This window comes from Podarcis raffonei, chromosome 4, assembly GCF_027172205.1.
Source record: "Podarcis raffonei isolate rPodRaf1 chromosome 4, rPodRaf1.pri, whole genome shotgun sequence".
NCBI classification, from domain to species: Eukaryota; Metazoa; Chordata; class Lepidosauria; order Squamata; family Lacertidae; genus Podarcis; species Podarcis raffonei.
Window position 1 is genome coordinate 21,568,305 of NC_070605.1, and position 21,902 is coordinate 21,590,206.

General features: G+C 42.4%; 1 protein-coding gene across 2 annotated transcripts in view; it reads right to left on the minus strand.

Annotated features, from left to right (window-relative positions):
- Window positions 1–281: 281 nt before the first annotated feature.
- The window catches only part of LOC128412588 (stromelysin-1-like), a 74,854-nt gene continuing 53,233 nt past the window's right edge, over window positions 282–21,902 (minus strand). The window contains exons 1-10 of one of the 2 annotated variants that reach the window (XM_053385701.1): window positions 11,854–12,529; window positions 10,439–10,683; window positions 10,180–10,328; window positions 8,558–8,683; window positions 7,332–7,493; window positions 6,253–6,412; window positions 5,614–5,747; window positions 4,408–4,567; window positions 3,541–3,641; window positions 282–1,276 (exon numbers count right to left, since the gene is read on the minus strand). In XM_053385701.1, coding sequence (XP_053241676.1) covers window positions 1,170–1,276; window positions 3,541–3,641; window positions 4,408–4,567; window positions 5,614–5,747; window positions 6,253–6,412; window positions 7,332–7,493; window positions 8,558–8,683; window positions 10,180–10,328; window positions 10,439–10,683; window positions 11,854–11,952 — 1,443 coding nt within the window. In that variant the 5' untranslated portion in view covers window positions 11,953–12,529 and the 3' untranslated portion in view covers window positions 282–1,169. Of the gene's footprint in view, window positions 1,277–3,540; window positions 3,642–4,407; window positions 4,568–5,613; window positions 5,748–6,252; window positions 6,413–7,331; window positions 7,494–8,557; window positions 8,684–10,179; window positions 10,329–10,438; window positions 10,684–11,853; window positions 12,530–21,902 lie in introns of those variants that run through there. The other variant, XM_053385702.1, reaches the window with a different exon arrangement.

Genomic DNA, 21,902 nt, shown 5'->3' on the forward strand with positions numbered 1-21,902 from the left:
ACAAAAACGTAGTCCGCATGTGTGGAAACAAAAAATACTTTATTCATGAATTATCAAACATCATGTGAGAAAGAAGTACATACAAACTGCTGGGCTAAATCCACATGTCCACTGATAAACAAAGAAATGGGGCCTGCAACAAAATGTTGCAGTATGGATTGCTCTTGGTTCCAGGCTACTGTTTTTCATCTCAACCCAGATTTCCATTTCCCCCATTTTGTGGCTACTGAACTTGCTCAGTCTTCGTTTAGGGGGTTTCTCTCCCCTTCAACTTTCCTCCCTAAAACTTTTTTGTCCTTTTGCAGAACTTTGGGTTTATTGCTTTTATTTAGTAGCTCAACTAATGTACAGACTGCTCCCCATCCAAGGATCTCCAAGTTGGTTAACTCTAACTTGTTTAAAACCTCACCATTCTGCTGTATGGATGGTACTGTTCTGGCTATGTAGAGAACTGAAATTCCTATTAGTATAGATCAGCCTTCATCAACCCAGATTTTTTGGACCATAACTCCCATCAGCCGCAGCCAGCTGTCATTTATGTCAAGGTGGTGAAGGTTAGATATGTGTATATGTGAACGCCAGCGGTCAACATATGGAATAAAAAAGATGAGAATATTATGCAAGTGTCAGGCACAAAGTTCACAGACTGAACATTTATGTTGCAGTCATCAAAAAGTGGCACTTAACATTGGTGAAAGTCAGTCAGTCAAGCTTATCTGCTAAAAAACACTGGTCATCACAAAAATACAGAAAAGACAGTACTGATATACATTTCAGCACTGGGAGTCTGGGAGCCAGTGCAATTGGCCCAATACAGGTATAATATCACCTCAACACACATTCTCAAGTTAGTAATATGGCATCTGGGTCCTGTACTAACTGCAGTTTCTAAACAGTCTTCAAACGCAGCCCCACACAAAGCACTTTACAGTAGTCTAAACCACTTGGAAGTGACCAGAATATGGATAACGGAGGTCACGTTAATTGGTATGCCAGCTTCCAAGTTTGAAATTTCAAGGACAGCTCTGGTTGCATCTGTTTGGATCTCCTGCACATGTAGTCATAAAAAGTAGCTGCCTTTTGTATGCGTTATAAACATATAACCAGTTTCAGTGGACCAGTGCTAATATGATTATTACTGAACAGTTGTTTTCTGTATCGTCAGTGGTTTAACCTCTGCATGGAAACCAGCTGTTTGCCCTTGTGATCCGAGTAACTCTCTTGCTATTAGGGTCAAACTCATGTTGATTTGTTCCGCTGAAGAGGTAAAAGAATCCTATAAAATGAAACAGAGTCAAGTTACTATAAGTTACATGCAGCAAGGAAATATGAAAAGGAAAACATGCTGAGGTATTGGGAAACTTTGGCTAGTGCAAAATGCAGTGGCTGGGACATTGGCTTCATGGGGCATAATAGTCCTGCAGAGGGTGGCGAGATGGTGAATGCAAAAGGGTTAATTTCCTGCTATTGACCCTGTTTGCTGTCAAACTAACTGCTATGTCTGCATAGCACTGGGTGACAACTCAGAGCAGCCTCCTGGAAGATAATGGTCATCGATAAGCACTATCTTATAGGCACAACATTTATAGATCTGCTGCAACTTATATGCACAGCAAACCACATCATGATCTAGATAAGCATTAAAATTCAATACATGTACCGTATTTTTTGCTCTATAGGACGCACTATTTCCCCTCCAAAAATGAAGGGGAAATGTGTGTGCGTCCTATGGAGCGAATGCAGGCTTTCGCTGAAGCCTGGAGAGCGAGAGGGGTCAGTGCGCACCAACCCCTCTCACTCTCCAGGCTTCAGGCAGCTATCCACAAGCCTTCAGAGCCTGGCGGGAATTCTCGCCGGGCTCCGAAGGCTTGCGGATAGCAGCCTGCAGCCCAAAGCCCGGGGATGGATCCCGCTGGCTGTCTTGGCTTCTTTGCTCTTTGGGGCTGGGGGGGGGAAAATAATTTTTTTCTTTATTTCCCCCCCAAAAAACTAGGTGTGCCCTATCGTCCGGTGCGCCCTATAGAGCGAAAGATACTGTATTTTGAAGATCCAGCCTTGGGAGTTACTCATTATTATGGTGCCCTTTAGACCTTGATTAGCAACTATGGGCCTATTCTATGGTTTTTTGGGAACAGAGGAAGTTGCCTTATACAGAGTCAGAACTTTGGTCCATCCAGCTCAGTAGGAGTTTTCCCCAATCCTATGCTGATCTTTTGCATGCAAGACAGATACTCCACTTTTGAGTTATGGGAAGATTGACTGGCCATCAGGGTCAGGGATGTTTCAAAAAAGCATTTTAATTGTGTTTAATGTCACAGTAACTCTTGGGAATGCGGTGTGGAGAGAATCAGAACTTACAGGGTTAAGAAGTTCTGAGTGTCGTCTCACATTCTGAGGCGTGGTTTAGAATACTGAGGGGAGTGTTTTACTGTGTCTCTCTCAGTGTGTGTGTTGCTCCGTTGCGAGAGAGGAGCAAGAATGTGTGCTCTGTCACCAGGAGAGTTATGAACTGTTTTTTGCTACGAGAATAAAGTAAGATAAGGAAGACACCGTGCGTTAAGCCTGATTTATTACGCACACACGGCAACTGTTTCTGTTTCTACGCTGTGTTTACACTCTGCTGAAGCTGTGAGGAGCCCTTTGGAGCAGAGCACCGCAGCGGAAGCGTGTGGACTCCGGGGGCTGGTAAAGCTACAAATAAATCATCCCATATGCGGCACCCATCAGAATCAGATAAAGGGGTACAGAGACAACCAGAAGTGGTTTGGAACTTCTGGATTTGGATATAGACAGAGGAGGGAGAGTGAAGAACTTTTAGCTTAATAATAATAATAATAATAACAACAACAACAACAACAACAACAACAACAACAACAACAACAACAATACATTGGTTCTCAGTATTTTCCGGCACAATTCAAAGTGCTGGTACTGACCTTTAAAGCCCTAAACAGCCTCGGCCCAGTATACCTGAAGGAGCATCTCTACCCCCATTGTTCAGCCCAGACACTCAGGTCCAGCACCGAGGGCCTTCTGGTGGTTCCCTCACTGTGAGAAGTGAGGTTACAGGGAACCAGGCAGAGGGCCTTCTCGATAGTGGTGCCCACCCTGTGGAACACCCTCCCACCAGATGTCAAAGAAATAAATAACTATCTGACTTTTAGAAGACTTCTGAAGGCAGACCTGTTTAGGGAAGTTGTTAATGTTTGATCTTATACTGTGTTTTTAATATCCTGTTGGAAACCCAGCCAGATAGGCTGGGTATAAATATATTATTATTATTATTATTATTATTATTATTATTATTATTATTATTATAATATTTGTACCCCACCCATCTGACTGGGTTGCCCAGATGCAATGGGTATATCATTGAATCAGCTTCCTACACCCCTGGATGGGGTTGCCCGCTTTTAAAAAAATGAATAATAAAATATGGGTACTTTGACCCAGACCATGGGAATTTCCTGTATGTACACATCACAAGGTTCACACCAGGCTGGAATCACTTCATATGTCCTCATGTCAGAGGCTACTTACCATTATGCTGAAAAGCAGCATCAACCTTCCCATTAACACCTGGGATGCCATCTCTTATTTTCGTGGGTTTCTTGTCTATGGTTTGGCTAGCTTCATCATATCTGAGATAAAAATAATAATAATAATAAGGAAGGCATTTGTACACAAACAAAGCACTATTTGAGATAGCAATGCTTTTTGCCCATCATCTGCTATTCTTTTTTTTGGGGGGGGGTATTGGTGAATCCCTGAACAACACCCATCTTAGAACTGCTCCTTCCTACAGCCATGTGGGAAGAAGCCATGTAATCTCTGGCTGCCACAATCATGTAAATCAGTGCTATAAACCACAGTCTGTATTTGTGGGTGGGTCTCATTCAATGCTACTTCCTCCGCAGGTCATAGCTCATGAAAGCACGCCAAGGGTGTAAAACAGCTCAAATAAATGTGTGGAACTTAATCCTGGGGACAGTCCTTGGGGAACATTCAATTCTGTCAATCTTCCCAAAACGAATGGAATTTGAACAATAAAACAGAGCCATATATTTGAATCTATCATCTATCACCTATCTCTATCTATCTACTATCTATCTATCTATCATCTATCTATCTATCTATCATCTATCTATCTATCATCTATCTATCTATCTATCATCTATCTATCATCTATCTATCTATCATCTATCTATCTATCTATCTATCTATCAATCATCTATCTATCTATATCTATCATCTATCTATCTATCTATCATCTATCTATCTAATCTATCTATCTATCATCTATCTATCTATCATCTGTCATTAACATGCTTGATTATGTGGTTCTTCTGGAGCTCTTTTCAAACCAGCGACGAGTATTTACCAATCGCATCTGACACGATTTCTTACCTCCAGTATCTGTCAGATGAAAAATAGTATGTCGTTCTTTCATTGCTATTGTAAAACACTGCATCGATTTTCTTGACGTCTTTCGGGAAGCCCAAGGTATGGATGCGCTTGGGGTAGCCAGGAAGCCTGGAGTCTCCTTTCACGGCCCAAAATTGGTTGCCTGAGATGAAGCAGGTGGGGGAACATATTTTAGCCAATGCTTCTCTGCTACGGCAATAGAAGAAAAACAACGCCGAGGACAGCACGGGGGGTGCAAAGTGATTTTTAGGTTGGAGGACAGTGCGTGAGAGAGATGTGCCTCCCCTTCCAATAACTGCAGGGGTTCAGCAATGGGGTGGGCAGATTGGGGGGGACTGCATTAGCACCCACCCCTGCACCCCTCTGATATTGTTCATACCACTTACATATGTGGAAGAAATAGGGGGGTCGGATGCCAAAGGAGACAAGGCTCCCATACCTTTAATAGTTGTGTAGAAAAGTAATTAGGACCAGAGGGAGATTCTGAGTCAGACTTTGTCTATACAGTGCTGGATTTATGTATAAACTAAACAAACTATAGCTTAGGGCCCCACTCTCTTGGGCCCCCCCAAAAAAATTAAGGGAAAAAACCTGGATGTACATTTCCAAAATATAAGATAAAAAACAAATAAAATAAAACCTACATACAACAACAGTGTTTTGTGTTGTGTAGGCTCCTATGATGTAAATAATGGACCCCGCCTGCTCCCTAAAATATCACTGGTTTGCTCGTTTCTATATATAGGGTGCCTATTAGGTCCATAAATTACCATATAGCATATATTCAACACAAAAAACAGTGACAATTTGATGATCACAAAGGACAGCTGGACATATAAAGGGCCCCCTTGCCTTCAGTAGCTTAGGGCCTCATCAAACCTAAATCTGGCCCTGATTTTTCAAATATAGCTTTATAACAAAACCAAATACATTTACATATATAGAGATTTCTCTGAATCTCGTGACTCCCCCCCCATCCCCTCAGTGGGTCCTAATGTCAATGTTTTCAACTGTGTATTATATCACAGTCTATGTTTTAAATCTATCCATATTATCCATTGTTGTTTTTTTTACATTACAAGTGCAATTAAAATTCTGCCAGTGTTTTCATCTGCTTACAGTGGTCTGGGCTGAAAGCTCTAAATAGTAAAAGTGTAACAGCATCATCATTATTTTCTGCATCCTTACCTTTAAAAAGAAACGCCACATCTTTATCACTATTTTCAAAAACTGCATCAACTCCAGATGTTAAAAATGGCCAGAATGTGGAAATTAAACTAAAGTCAAGCTGTGCATAACGGGGGTGCTTTCGCCAGAAATACCTGTAAGAAACATATACATTTATTTTATATAATGTGCCTGGGGACACTCTATTTTTGTACTTGTACCATCTAGACAGCATGATGATGGTGGCAACTTTTCTCCGGTAAGTGAGGAGAGGGGCTTAAAGAGAGGAAAGGAAAAGGAAAGGGGTTTGTGTGTGTGATAGAAGAACACGGTTGCCAGGGAGTAAGTCCCATTGAAATTACTTCTGAGTAGACATGTATATGATTGTACTGTTAGGCTGCACTCCTAACAACACTAATCTGGGAGTGAGCCACATTGACTTACTTACTTACTTCTGAGAGACATGGCTAGGTAATGTTCCTGCATTGCAGGGGGGTTGGACAAGATGACTCTTCCAACTCAACAATCTATGTTTAGATCTTATTTGTAATTAATGGGCCAGGTTCATTATGGCTGCCCTAAGCCCCATTCATTTCTATGGGACTTGGGCACAGCTTACTTTGTTTGGATGTTAAGGTGGCTTAAAGATTACTGTCTTACTTGTCTTTAAAAAACAACATTTCTCCCCGAAAGTTACTGACAGCATCAAATGTCAAATGAGGATCACAGGCAGTTGGTATTGCAGGTTGGGTTGGCCTGGCAGGTACTCTTGGTATGTCATCTTCCACTGGGTCCTCCTCAGGTGGGTTAGTTGTTGATCCTTAAAGATATTGAATCGTCTGAAATTAGTAGAGCACAGCCTTCTTTGTCTGAATATAAGAATTCTCAAACATTTGCACAAAGAACACTTCCTTAATTATATGCTGACATTAATTTACACAGAGCATGTGTAAACAAAGTTTTTAACTAGCAGGACCAAAAAGAATGTATTTCTTTGTAACATATCATTAAAGAGTGGCTTTTACAAAGACTAACATAAACATAAGTCAACTTTCATTTCCCAAAAGTTGTTAGACATTACACTATTTTAGATTCTCTCTCTCTCTCTCTCTCTCTCTCTCTCTCTCTCTCTCTCTCTCTCTCTCATATATGAAATTGTAAGGATGCTGTCACATTGCAGTTCGCTTAGCCACAGACAGGTGGCAGCATGTTGAGCTGCTGGGCCAGTGGGTGGGCAGGCAGCCCAACCAAAGAGAGAAGGGGAGGAGAGTTCTAGAAGATGGACCAGCAGGCTCAGGCAAGGTGAGAAGGAGGGGACCAGAGGATGGAGGCACAAGCAGGTGGGTCTTCCATACAAACCACAGGGTTATGGTGGTGGAGTTGGTGAGGTGTAAAGGGTGGGGAAAGGGATATATGGGGTTCACGCATGAAGAAAGCAGGGCACAGCCGTGTGTGTGTGTGTGTGTGATGCTTGCACCCCAATGAGGTACACCTAATCATATCATTGTTTTCTGTTAGGAAACAGGTAAAGATGCACCTTTTCCAGCAGGCTGAGTGAAGGGAACTGTGATTTGTAATTTATGAATACTTTGATGATGATGCTTTTACTAGCTGCACTGAAATAATCGCTTGAAGTTTGTGTGTGTGTTTTAAGGTTATTACGTTGTCAATCATCCTGTGGCCTTTCGAAGAAGGTAATACATATTCCTTAATTAGTTAATAAGCTGAACATAAATTACCATAGAGGAATTGAATGCCTTTGATATCGTCCTGGGAGAGAACTTCTTGAGTGAGCTGGGGGTAGCTATACACTGGGAACATCACGGCTTGGGGGTCCTGCGAATGGTAGAGCCCAAGCGAGTGGCCAAATTCATGAGCAGCAACAAAAAACAGGTTGGAACCTGAAAGGCAGAAGAGAAACGAATCACGTCACAGATTTGCATCTCCAAGGTTTAACATAAGGAAAGTCCTGCTGCATCAGGCCAAAGGCCCATCACAGCCCATCATAGCCCAGTAGCCGATCAGGTTCCTATGGGAAGCATGCAAGCAGGATCTGGTAGCAACAGCACCTACTGCAGCAATCAACACTCCTTTGTAGATTAAAATGTTAAAATAATAAACACGGTTGCTTTTTAAAAAACCAAACCAAACCAAAACCCTCTAACAGTTAAAATCTGTCTAAGCAAACTCTGTCTCGCAGTGTTGCTCAGAAGTTATCTTATAACAACTGAGAGCTCTCAGGGAAATACAGATTTGAATATTGTCCACTATAGTAACTTTGCATTTCTGCAAGCAGATGGCAAAAGTAAGATGTAATAAAAATCCCCCGTCCCCATGCAAACCACAGAGTTATCTATAAGCACACTGTATAGAGCACAGAGGCTGACTGGTTGCCTGCCTTCTGGACCTTGTTTGGTGCACAGAGATTTGAAAATAAGACAGCGGACTCTCTCTCCTTTATGAACTTAAAGGTAAAGGGACCCCTGACCATTAGGTCCAGTCATGGACGACTCTGGGGTTGCAGCGCTCATCTCGCTTTATTGGCCAAGGGAGCTGGCGTACAGCTTCTGGGTCATGTGGCCAGCATGACTAAGCCACTTCTGGAGAACCAGAGCAGCGCACCGTTTACCTTCCTGCCGGAGCAGTACCTATTTATCTACTTGCACTTTGACATGCTTTCGAACTGCTAGGTTGGCAGGAGCAGGGACCGAGCAACGGGAGCTCACCCCGTTGCGGGGATTCGAACCGCCGACCTTCTGATCGGCAAGTCCTAGGCTCTATGGTTTAACCCACAGCACCACCCGCTTACTTAGGAGCAAATGAACATGTCTGAGTCAGCCGACACCACGTAATTCCCCCTCTAGAAGTATATGCATACTTTTGTGTTTCCAACTGGAGATAGGGATATCACATACAACATGGCAAATCTGTGTGGTTTTGTTTGTTTTCCATTCTTTAAAATTACCTTCCAAGCCATTGGTCCACTTTTCGTCCTCGTCAAAATGAGCATCTCCTCCTATACCTCTACTGGGAGCATAGGCGTGGGCAACAGTCCCGCCAGGACCATCAAAGGGATTGAAATCGCCATGCTCTAAGTACACAAGAAGAAACAGTTGGTTGCCCATTTGCAGGCCATAGTTGCTGAGCTGCACTTACAGATACTACTCAGCAGTTGTGCCTTCATCCCAGAGTTTCCAATTGCAACACCATCAACACACTGATAACACCTAGCCCTGCTTTCTCCCCTTCCTTCATAAAAGGCTGCTGAAGCTTCACAAAACATGAAGCAAGTTTTTACAAAACAAGAATGTGTGAAATATGCTGTAATTATTTCTAGCATGCTAGTAAACATGTCGGAAAGGGTTATTTATGTATGTCACTACTGCGGCCCGTGTTTTGTTAGCCCAAAAATGGAAAATGAGTGAGGTCCCAGCTAAAGAAGAATGGCAACTTAAACTGATGGAATATGCACAGCTTGCAGACCTAACTTATAGAATAAGAGAACAAGAAGAACATACGTTTAAAGAAGATTGTGAAATGTTTATTGAATATATGGGGGGGGGGTTGTGGCAGCATTAAGGTAAATTCAATAGTGTAAATAGGTTTTGATGGATGTAATAATGGAATACTGAATGATTTAGTTTATATAAAATATGCAGGGATTTATGCTATTTAAAATGAACCACGGAAAGAGAAGAAGGGAAGTCATTGATATTTTAAGGTTGTTTAAATGAATACTCTAAATTGTAAAACAGAAAATTTAATAAAAATTATACATAAAAAAACATGTAACCCATGAAACCAGATATCACATAACACTAATGGAGCACCAGGCATCTCCAGTTTTTCCTGCCTTCCTGCCAATTGTTAGAAAAGCTACACTGGAAAATTCTTCAGTTTGGGCATCACAAGTTGTTCAGAAGTACTGTTAGCAATTGGTTTAGGAGGAAGGGCCGTAGCTCAGCAATAGAGCAGCTGGTTTGCATGCAGAAGCTCCCAGAATAGATCTGTGACAGCTCCTGATAGGGCTGGGGAAAACTCTTTCCTGAAACCCTGGAGAGCAGCTGCCAGTTAGTGTAGACAGCACTGAGCTAGATGGACCAATGGTCAGACTCAGTATACGGCAGCTTCCTTTCTAAACGGCCTCATCCCAGGATACCTGAAGGAGTGTCTCCACCCCCATCGTTCAACCCGGACACTGAGGTCTAGCGCCATGCGCCTTCTGGCAGTTCCCTCACTGTGAGAAGTGAGGTTGCAGGGAACCAGGCAGAGGGCCTTCTCGGTAGTGGCACCCGCCCTGTGGAATGCCCTCCCATCAGATGTCAAGGAAATAAACAACTATCTGACTTTCAGAAGACATCTGAAGGCAGCCCTGTTTAGGGAAGTTTTTAATGTTGGATGTTTTATCGTGTTTTTAATATTCTGTTGGGAGTCACCCAGATTGGCAGGGTATAAATTATTATTATTATTATTATTATTATTATTATTAGTAGTAGTAGTAGTAGTAGTAATGTCATATGTGTCCAGCGTTTCTAGGTTGCCCTTAATATATTTAATGGTTCAACCTGTGTCCCCCCCTTTTTTTACCTCTTTCAGCAAAAGTGATCATAATATCTGCATCGCCGGCTGAAACACGTTTGAATGTCAAGGGTGTAACCCGGCTCCACACTTTAAACGCTTTCGCAATCTCTTCGTACACATCGCTTGAGTCCATATCTGGCGTATGGTTCACGATCCTTCGAAAAAGAAGGCAGCACAAATCAAAACAGAAGTGGGTTATCAGGCTGTGGTTAATCACTATAAAATGTGTGGATTTCACCCTTAAGACCTGATGCTGAAAGATTACCTGTAGGTCAGGTCTTTCTTCTCCCATTTGGGTTGTCCCGGAAAGAAGCCAAAATCCCCAACATCTGGGTTTCCACACCTGGGTTTCTGAATCGCCTCCAGCGTATTAGAATCCAGGTTGCCCGTCACCTGGAGCCCCATGAATTTTTGCATTTCTTTGATTTTTTTAACCAAAGGGCTGTTGGCTTTCTGTCTAAAAACTGGCTGTCCATCTGATGTGAAGTTGTAATATTTTTCCAAGTACTTCTGATAAAGAAAGAGAAACATGCACATTTATTAAATGTATAGTCTGCTTCATAGCATAAAGCCACTGGTGTGGTGTACAAGATACACAGAATGAAACACAGAAACAATAAAAACCATTTCAAGAAATGCTAGGAACAAACAGCTTCTGCAGATATAAAATTGATGTTCCACACATGATGCCGGGCAACTTTCTAATTTTGGCTGCTAATTGATTGATGTGCATATTGCTCAAAACAAAGATTTGTATACAGTCAAACCTTGGCTCCCAAACACCTCTCTTTTGGAACGTTTCGGCTCCCAAATGCCGAAAACCCAGAAGTAACTGCTCCGGTTTTCAAATGATTTTCGGGAGTTGAACGGCTTCCGGGGAGTTTTCTTTTTTTCTCTCCATTGCTAACCACCCTTTGATCCTCGTTTATCGAACATTTCGGAAGTTGAATGGTCTTTCGGAATGAATTACATTTGACAACCAAGGCTTGACTGTACCGTAGTATGTGAAATTCACACTGAAATGTTAAATTTTGATGATTTTTTAAAAAAAGTGTCATCTATTGTGAAAATGTGAAGGGCAATTTAAGACTGGAAAAAAATGAAAGAAAGAAATGCACTGAGAGAAATCTGAAACTGACATATTTCTCCATTGCTAGGTTTTACATGCTATTTTCTTCCCGGCTCAATCACATAGAATGCAGAAAAACCCTTATAATTCTGCAGTCTAGATCTTATGCTGGTCTGCGACCATTATAAAGTTTGTTGTTGATTGTAAAGTAAATCCATAATGCTAAACAATAAACAATGAAGTTTTACTTAGAGTAGACATATTAAAATTAATGGGGCCATGTTCATTAATTTCAGTGGGTTTGCTCTGAATAAAATTTTGTTAAAAACCACCCTAAGTCCAACAGAGCGCACAATGCATAGGATTCTGGGGAGACTCACTTGTCTCCAAATAACGCAGACCAAACCAATGAGCTGCAGAACCAGCGATCACTAAAAAAAATGTTTAGGGGTACTCTCATTTTGACTTACGAAAACCACCATTTTTTGGTTCAGATCGGGAAAAATAAATACAGTAAATGGACAAAAGTACAAAGATTCACAAAATGTTTAGGGGCATGCGTACCCCCGGAAAAAAAGCACTGTTTCTACCCTTCACGTAACCACCATTACCTGAACGACCCGCAAGTTTTCTTCTTCTCTTCCTTGTGAACTGACTGGCGCTGCATTTGCCACGGCCAGGCACAGCAGCATAAAGCAGATGGTTTTCATTCTGAATCCAGTTGTTCCTTTACGCACGTTTCCGTTTCCAAAGCTCAGTCTTTGCTCCTGTTTACTATCTGTCCCTGCTTATATAGCACTTTTGGGGCTTCATAAAATAAGCTGCGTTCTGACTCAGTTAAGAATATTACCCAATCAGCAGGAGGAGAGGACATGGAAAAAGAGAGAGTTATGTTTTGGCCTGGAGATAGTTGCTTCACTCTTCACCTTGGCAGATGTTGCAATCTTAAATAATTTTGTTTTAGGAAATGGTTGCCTACGTTTGTCCGTCAATTAGCCGCAAGGATGCTGACAGCATGCTTCAGGGTGACGAATCTGTCTTTGTTTTTTATCTGAGACTTTTATTTCATGGGGCACAGACAAGGTGGCTCTTGTTTGTAATCCAGAAACAGGCCCACAAATTTATTTGATTCTATTCATTTTGGACCAATTCCTAGCTTGAAACGACTGGCTATTTTAAAATGATCAGATGAATCCAGACTGCTGGAACAAATGCATTTGCAGCTCAAAAGGACTGTCAAAATAACACCAAAATATCGAGTTAATTCAGAAATGAGAGAGAGAGAGAGAGAGAAAATAGTGTTATATGTTTGCTGCATGATTACTGTGCCTGTGAATGGGGCATAGTGCTTCTGCCTTAAAGTGTTTTGAAAAAAGAATGGTGAGATTTTCTCCAGGCCAATCCTGTACCTGTTTACACAGAGGCAAGTCTCACTGGGTTCAGTTTGTATTTATTCCCAAATAAGTGTGAATAAGACTACTACTCTGATTACTGATTTAGTTCACCTAAACAAGAAGTGGGGAATCTCAGGGGGGGGGGTTGCATGTGGCCCTCCAAGCTTTGCTATATGGCCCTTGGAACTCTCTTCAGGCCACACCCCTCATGGGCCTTGCTTTGCCTTGAGTGGTTTTGCCTGGCCAGGATTTGTCCCTGGACAGAGGATTGAGAGGGTTCTGTCAGTGTGTGATGAAATTAGTCCACTGTGCAAAGGGGAAATCTGTATTCATTGCTCCGTCCCCTTGGCCTTCCTGCCCATAAGGGCCTTGGAAGGTGGCCCTCAGAATGAAAAAAAAAAGTTTTTTTTTACCCATTCTCTAAACCAGGGGTCAGCAAACTTTTTCAGCAGGGGGCTGGTCCACTGTCCCTCAGACCTTGTGGGGGGCCGGACTATATTTTGAGAGGGGGGGGGAGAACGAATTCCTATGCCCCACAAATAACCCAGAGATGCATTTTAAATAAAAGGACCCTTTCTACTCATGTAAAAACACGCTGATTTCCGGGCCGTCCGTGGGCCGGATTTAGAAGGCCGGATCCGGCCCCCAGACCTTAGTTTGCCTACCCATGCTCTAAATGACCCTTTCAACCACCAGAGTAGAATTTTGGCAAATGCTCTGCAGATTTGTGTGTCAGATGTGGAGGTGGGGAGAGCTTTCCTCCCATGATAAGTTGCAGACAGTTAGGGAGCAAAGACAGTTAATTCCAAATGGACCTCAGTGGGGGCAAGAGGATAAAATCTCCCTCGGTCACGCAACAGTCCAACTTTACTACCCTCCTCCAACTGGCTATTTATTTTTTTAAAAATAATCAACGGTGCAGAGGCAAAGCACTTGAGTGAGAGCAGACTGAGAGATTGCTGGAATAGGCAGTGTGTGGGTTTTTGTGTATGTGAGAGAAAGTTGTGTGTGAGAGAGAGAGAGTGAGAGAGAGAAGAGAGATGAATTGAGAGGCAGGAATATTGTTTCTTACTCTCTGAGGAATCTTCTGACTGCAGTGGGAATGTCTGTTTATATTTATTTATTTATGTTTTTATACAGACATTTATATCCTGCTTTTTTTTGCAAAGGAGCTCAAGCGCACACTCCCCCTCCCCCGTTTTGTCCGGTGAGGCAGGTTAGGCTGAGAGAAGTTTTTAGGGAAGTTTCTAATGTTTGATGTTTTATTGTGTTTTTAATATTCTGTTGGGAGCCACCCAGAGTGGCCGGGGAAACCCACCCAGAAAGGCGAGGTATAAATAAAAAATTATCATTACAGTGGTACCTCGGGTTATATACGCTTCAGATTACAGATGCTTCAGGTTACAGACTCTGCTAACCCAGAAATAGTACCTCAGGTTAAGAACTTTGCTTCAGGATGAGAACAGAAATTGTGTAGCGGCGGCAGTAGGAGGCCCCATTAGCTAAAGTGGTACCTCAGGTTAAGAACGGACCTCCGGAACGAATTAAGTTCTTAACCCGAGGTACCACTGTATTATTATTATTTTTATTACAGTGACTGGGTTTTCTGGATGAGTGCAGGACCCGCTCTCCCCCACCCCAGTGTCCCTATTTTCCAGGGACGTCCCTGATTTAGAGAAGCCGTCCCAGTTTCTTATTTGATCCCAGAATGTCCCGCTTTTCCTTAGGATGCCCCTCTTTTCATTGGAGAAATGTTGGAGGGTGTGGAGTTATCTGAAGGCAATCCTGTATAGGGAAGTTTTTTTTAAAAAAAAGTTTAATGTTTTTTATATAGGTTGGGAGCTGTCCAGGGTGGCTGGGTAACCCAATAAGATGTGTGGGGCATAAATAGTAAAATTACCATTATAGAATGGGACGTCCCTATTTTCATGGGAGAAATGTTGGAGGGTATGTGAGTGGGGATTTGAACCCTGGCCTTCTGGGTCTTAAGTCTGACACTCTAGACACTGCACCATGCTCTGCTTATATAACTTAATAGCTATATTACGTTAAGTCCTCTGGCCTTCTTTGGAGACTTCAATTCTCTGTTGAATGGCGAAATATGAGGTGGGTAAACATCTGATCTGACAACCTACAGGGTTTTAAAACCTTTTAAAAATGAAATTATTATTACTATTTGTCTGCCAGGGGGCAGGCGGACGGGCTGAAATGAATATATACTCAATGCCTGTGCCAAAAACCCACCTATATCTGTAATCAATAAAGTTGTGGCCATTTCTAATCCAGATCATTGTCTGCCTGAGTTTATTAATCACATATTACATTTAGGCACTACCCATGGTGTGTGGCACTGCAACTGGGCCTGCGAAAAACAAACTTACTTCACGGTTAGCTCCCCCACTTCCCCCCAGAAAAAAAAGGACACTTCCCTATCATGGATCATCATATGATGAATAGATGCAGAATGAACGTGATAGAATATGAATCTTCAGGAAATGTTTCCTTATAAATGGATTTGCCATCTTCAGAAGTTTTTGTTGTTTTGTTTGCTTGCTCCTTTCAATTTCTCCTTACCACTTAAAAGAAGTAGGAAGCTGTTGCTGAGACTCAGTGATCCATGAGAAGCATCATCGATGGCCATGATTGATAGCACAATGATAGCTAAGAGGGGCTTCGGGTGACTCATTATAGAATTTGTCCTTTCAATCATGAAAATTAGCAACTTGATCACTCCTGAATTTCCAAGCAATGTGGACCCCTACATGACAGAGGCAGGAAATGACCGGCATGTCATAGTTTGGTGATGTTCCCATCTATGTCCCCAAAACAAACATTTAGTGTTGTGAACATTCCAAGTAAATCTGTTATTCATTCACATGGGACATTTGTGCCAAAAAGTTTTTTAATGCCTTCTTACAAAAATTGCAACAGAGCGAAGAACTTGTGGCTTAGTTATACAACAGGGCATGCTTAATAATTACTAGCAAGCAGGGACCTGCTCCATGCCACGAGCTTCTTGTAACACCTTTTGATGTTCTCTGATTCAACCCACCTACCCAACAATAAATTAAAGATTGATTCGTCTGGCACAAGCTGTTCTTCCAGATAATGAGTTTGGATGAGCAACATCAAGCAACATCTATCAAATTGCTGAAGTAAAAATTAATTATGTGTTCAGCACTTTGATGGCACAGGTTGGATTTTTTAAATGTTTATTACTATTTTTAGCATGCAGCTATGGCTGGTACCCATTGGGACTGCTAGGCTGTAAAGCAGAAAAGGGGACAGCAGGTGGAGCCAGAGCCAATGACAGACGAGTCACCACTTACTGGATGCAAGTAAGAAGACAGGTAGTTGGGGACTTAACTGTGGGCAGATTGAGGTTGGTGGTGGCTGTGTCCTGTTCTCTCAAATGAACCAGCCTCCACAGTAAAGGCATACTGCATGCTTTGTCAGTGGCGTGGAATCATAGAACTGTAGACTTGGAAGGGACCCTGGTAAAAAGGTAAAGGTGAAGGACCCCTGGACGGTTAAGTCCAGTCAAAGGTGACAATGGGATGCAGTGTGTCAGGAGCTCATCCTACACTCAAGTAGGACCCTGGCAGAGACACATGCCCGACTGGCATGTTCTCTCCCTCCTGGTCGATCGTTTGGGAGCTTCAAAAGCTTTCTTCTGCCTGAACATCACAGCGACCGATGCCAACAGACATCGGCACCCTTAGGGATCCGCAGAGTCTTTGCAGCTTGCGTGACAGACCTCAGCAACTCAGCATTTTGGTTAATCTACTTCATTTACATATAAACACACACAGAACACTGCAACATGGCTCCCTCTCTCTCTAGCATCAGACAGCAAAGAGAAAGAACAAAGGACAATAGTCCCACTTCACAGAACACAGTAACACAAACATCCTGTCTCTGTCACTTCCCACTTTGTGGAGTCAAAACATACCACGTCATGTGATAGACAAAAATCCCATGACTGCAATCATGGAGCAGGAATTCTAACACATTGCTCATCTCGCTTTTCAGGCCGAGGGAGCCAGAGTTTGCCACAGACATCTTTCCGGGTCATGTGGTCAGAATGGCGCAAGGAAGACCGTGATGAGTGCCAGAGCGCACGGGAACGCCGTTTACCTTCCCGCCACAGCGGTACCTATTTATCTACTTGCACTGGCATGCTTTCAAACTGCTAGGTTGGCAGAAGCTAGGGACCCTGAGGGTCCTCTGTCCAACCCCTTGCAATGCAGGAATCTCAACTAAAGCATCCATGACAGAAGGCCACCCCACCTCTGCTTAAAAACCTCCAATGTCAAACAGCTCTTACCTCCTGATGTTTAGTCAGAATCTCCTTTCTGGTAACTTGAATCCAACCCTCTGGAACATGACAGAAGTGCTCGTGATGCTTGCACAAGCCAAGCTGGTTTGGGTTTGGGTTTGCTCAGTGCCTGTATAAGAGCCCAACTGGGACTCTGTGAGTTCTTTGATGGAAGACCAGTGGGATATAAATGTACCATGCGAAATGTGCCATGAGTTTGTTCTTCCTCCAAGTTACCGTAGTTTTTGCTCTATAAGACTCACTTTTTCCCTCCTAAAAAGTAAGGGGAAATGTGTGTGCATCTTATGGAGCAAATGCAGGCTGCGCAGCTATCCCAGAAGCCAGAACAGCAAGAGGATTGCTGCTTTCACTGCACAGTGATCCCTCTTGCTGTTCTGGCTTCTGAGATTCAGAATATTGTTTTTCTTGTTTTCCTTCTCCAAAAACTAGGTACATCTTGTGGTCTGGTACGTCTTATAGAGTGAAAAATATGGTAATTGTTTATTTATTACTTATTCCATTTATATCCTATCTTTTTCTCCAAGGAACTCAAGGTGGCCTACGTGGTTCTCTTCCTCCCCATTTAATCCCCACAACCCTGTGAGGTAGGTTAGGCTGAGAGGCAGCGACTGGCCCAGTTTCACCCAGTGAGCTTCATGCCTGTGTGGGGATTTCAACCCTGGTCTTCCAGCTCCAAGTCTGACACTGTAACCACAACACAACACTGTACCAAGTTTCTATATGGTTTCTTTATTACTGGCATGGCAACCCTGTTTAATTGTTTTCTTCAATCTGTTTGGGAAATTCTCTGATCTCTGCTCCCCACTTCTCCCCTCCATACTCTGCTTTGCACCATTAATAATACCTGGTGTATTTACAGTGAACTTGACGTAAATTGTTTCCCCTCATCTTTGCCTTTGTTGATTTTATTTTATTGCAAATCCCTCTACAAAGCAGCTTGCAAACACTACAGTAAAAAAATAAATCCACATATTTGCAGGATCAATATTTACAGGTAGCATCTCTGTTCCTTGCTGGCGCCCGCTGGAGTCACCAAGACTTTTAAGTGGAGATCTTTATCCCAGTCTGCACCTGTACTGGAAATATTTTTAAACTGTTTCTTTTTTAAAAAAATATAGAAGTGTATGTGTTGCGTCTTTAAAGGATGACATTGCCTTTAGCTGTTTTATATATAGAACTTTATGTTTTTATGTTGCTGCAAACCACTGGAATACATTTCTACAATACAGAAGTATAGAAATATTTTTATAAACAAACCGCTTCTAATTGTTTTCACTTTTTTGTTTTATGGTTGCAACTGTTTCATTTGTTCTGTACTTGTATAAAACCTTTCCTGCTAAAGGGTGTGTAAGAAATAAATTGAATTTTTTAAAAAAATAAAAATAAAATGAATGGCTTTTAGAAGGGGATTAGATAAATTCATGGAGGACACGGCTATCAGGCTCTTCTTATGTTCTTACATTGCACTGAAATTCAAACTTAAAACTTTTTAAAAAGCACCATTTGCTGTGTCGAACTGAAGACGCGGGGAAAATGAGAGAGAGAAATGGATATTGCCAAGATCTGCCCATTGCTACAGCCAGAGAAGCTTCCAAAGTATTCCAAAGGTTTTTTTGGGGGGACACCACCAAGAAGGCCTTCTTTCTCATCACAATTTTCTATGGAATGGCAAGAGAAGAAGGCTATTTCCTTTATGTCCTGTATGTGGGCTGGGAAGCAGCTGGTTGACCACTGTGGAAAACAGTGTTACATGAGATGGACCTTTGGGTTGATCCGGCAGGTAAACATGCACAGGACTGCACTGCCCAACACACGCAAAGAAACACACACACACACACACACACACACACAACATACCTAGGAAGAACTTGCTTCATGATTCTACATCATTAAACTCGTTTTTGTTTCCAGGCTCAATTCAAGGGGCTGGTAATGACCCTCAAAGCCCATTTTAATAGGATATCACAAGGATATCACCTTCTCCTGAATGCACCTGTCCTACTGAGGTCCTCTTCTATGTCCCAATGTCTTAAGAAATATGGCTAGTTAGTACTAGGAAGAGGATATATTCACTGGATTTCTCTAAGGGCCTTCCAGAAGATGGCAAAAACCTTCCATGTTAGGAACCCTTTCAAGCCCTAAATGCTTGCTCTCTTTTTGAATATGCTTTAACTGCTGAGGCTACTTTTAAAAAAGGGTTGTTGCATTTCTTATATTACTGTTTCATTTCCACTGTATGCTGTTAGGCCCGTCTTGACCTTGTTGGAAAAAGGTGTCATATAACTGTTTAAATGGGACGTGGGTGGCGCTGTGGGTTAAACCACAGAGCCTAGTACTTGCCGATCAGAAGGTTGGCGGTTCGAATCCCCGCGACGGGGTGAGGTCCCGTTGCTCGGTCCCTGCTCCTCCCAACCTAGCAGTTTGAAAGCACGTCAAAGTGCAAGTAGATAAATAGGTACCACTCCAGCAGGAAGGTAAACGACATTTCCGTGCACTGCTTTGGTTCACCAGAAGCGGCTTAGTCATGCTGGCCACATGACCCAGAAGCTGTACGCTGGCTCCCTCGGCCAGTAAAGCGAGATGAGCGCCACAACCCCAGAGTCGGCCACAACTGGACCTAATGGTCCGGGGTCCCTTTACCTTTAACTGTTTAAATAAAGTGGGAGATTTTATTTAGAAAGTGTCTTGCTCTTGGTGACAAAATAGTTTCTTCCAAGTGTCAGAAACAAATTGAATCGTATTATCATCGTTGCTATGTCCCATCATTTCTCATGAGAGAAAGAGGAAATTTGTGGTTTACAAAAGGCTATTTCACCATGGTTTTCAAGAGACTTTTCCGGGAGGCAGCTTTCGATTACAAAATTATTCCTTCGAAGTCTCAAGTGCTGTTTGCATCCTGTCATTTCTCTGATTCACATAGCTGCCACTTTTCTTGGGCCTTGGGGCTTAGTCAGCAGGGCAATTCTTACATTCTTATGGGAAAGTCAAAGAGCAGAGACAGTCCATACACTCACAAACCCTGACCCTGCAAGGTCACAGGGAGTGTCTGTGCTTTTACCTCCTCTGGACATTTCCTGGTTTTGGGGGATGGAAAGATGGAGCAGGCATTTCTGTTACTTTGGTAGGATGGGATCCTGCTCAGATGGCTTCTTGCTCAGAAAGAGCTCATTTAAAAGGTTACAAGGGTGCCTTTATCAAATGATACGGAATGATGCTGTTAGTCAACAAACAACAAACAGGAATGCATTTTATTAGATGAAATTGCTTGCAAAAATGTGTAAATTTTTGCAGTCGAAACTGCAAAAAAGTGTTTATCAGGATAAATTTGCAGTAAAATGCAGAAGAATTTTCAGGAGGAAAATGAATAATATATATGTTACTTCTGAATGTGAACACATTACTGCCAGGGATGATTTCTGCCTTAGAGTGGTTGGCATCACCTGATAATTTGTACTGTTTCTGCCAGAGCCTGAGGCCAGTCTATGTAAGTACACATCTGCAATCATATGCAGGATGGGAGTGGTAGAGAAAGTATTATGCACCCCATTTTATGATGCTTATATTTAACAACATCCACACGAGGCAGGATATAGCTTGTATGTAGCTGGAACTAGCTGTCTCCTTGTTTTTCGATTCAGGTAGGTAGCCATGTTGGTCTGACGCAGTCTATATATACCGGTATATATATATCCAGTAGCACCTTAGAGACCAACTACTTAGTTGGTCTTGAGGGTGCTACTGGACAGTTTTCTCCCCTTGTTTTTAATACTGCATTGTTAAGCATTTCTTTTAAAACTCAGATGCACTGTTGTGTATTGATTTGAGGTTCAGATTTAGATCTGGGTACATATCCCCAATTTGAAGTTGTTGTGGGTAAGGACAAATTGGCAGAGTTTGGTGGCAAAGTCCACTGTGGTTTTATCTGAAATGGTGTTCCTTATAGCTTGTAAAACATCGTTGTGTGGGATGACATTAGCTGGGATATAACACAACAATGTTTTACAAGCTATAAGGAACACCATTTCAGATAAAACCACAGCGGACTTTGCCACCAAACTCTGCCAATTTGTCCTTACCCACAACAACTTCAAATTCGGTGATGACCTGTTCCTTCAGATCAGCGGCACAGCAATGGGCACCCGCATGGCCCCACAGTATGCCAACATCTTCATGGCAGATTTAGAACAACGTTTCCTAAACTCCTACCCACTCAAACCTCTCTTGTACCTGCGATACATTGACGATATTTTTATCATCTGGACACATGGTCAACAGACCCTGGACACCTTCCACCAGAAATTCAATGATTTTCACCCCACAATCAACCTAACTATGAATCAATCTATGCAAGAAATACATTTTTTGGACACTACTATAAAAATACAGGATGGGCGCATAGACACCACCTTATACCGTAAACCAACTGACCGACAAACATATCTACATGCCTCTAGCTACCATCCCAAACATACCAAACAGTCCATTGTATATAGCCAGGCACTACGTTACAGCCGTATCTGTTCCAATTCTACAGACAGAGACTCTCACCTAAGAGATCTACAGCAAACCTTTTTAGAACTAAAATACCCAGCAGATGAAGTTAGACAACAGATCAACAGAGCCAGACTGATACCCAGAGAGAACTTGCTGCAAGACAGACCCAAAAAAGAAAATAACAGAACACCTCTAGTCATCACATACAGCTCCCAAGTTAAAACAGTACAACGCATCATCAGAGATCTACAACCTCTCCTGGACAATGACAGTTCTCTTTCTCAAGCTCTGGGAGGAAGACCTTTCATTGCCTACAGACAGCCACCCAATCTTAAACAACTCCTAACCCACAATAATACTACAACCAGATGTAACACGGACACTGGCACCAGAGCCTGCAATAAACCCAGATGCCAACTTTGCTGCCACATAC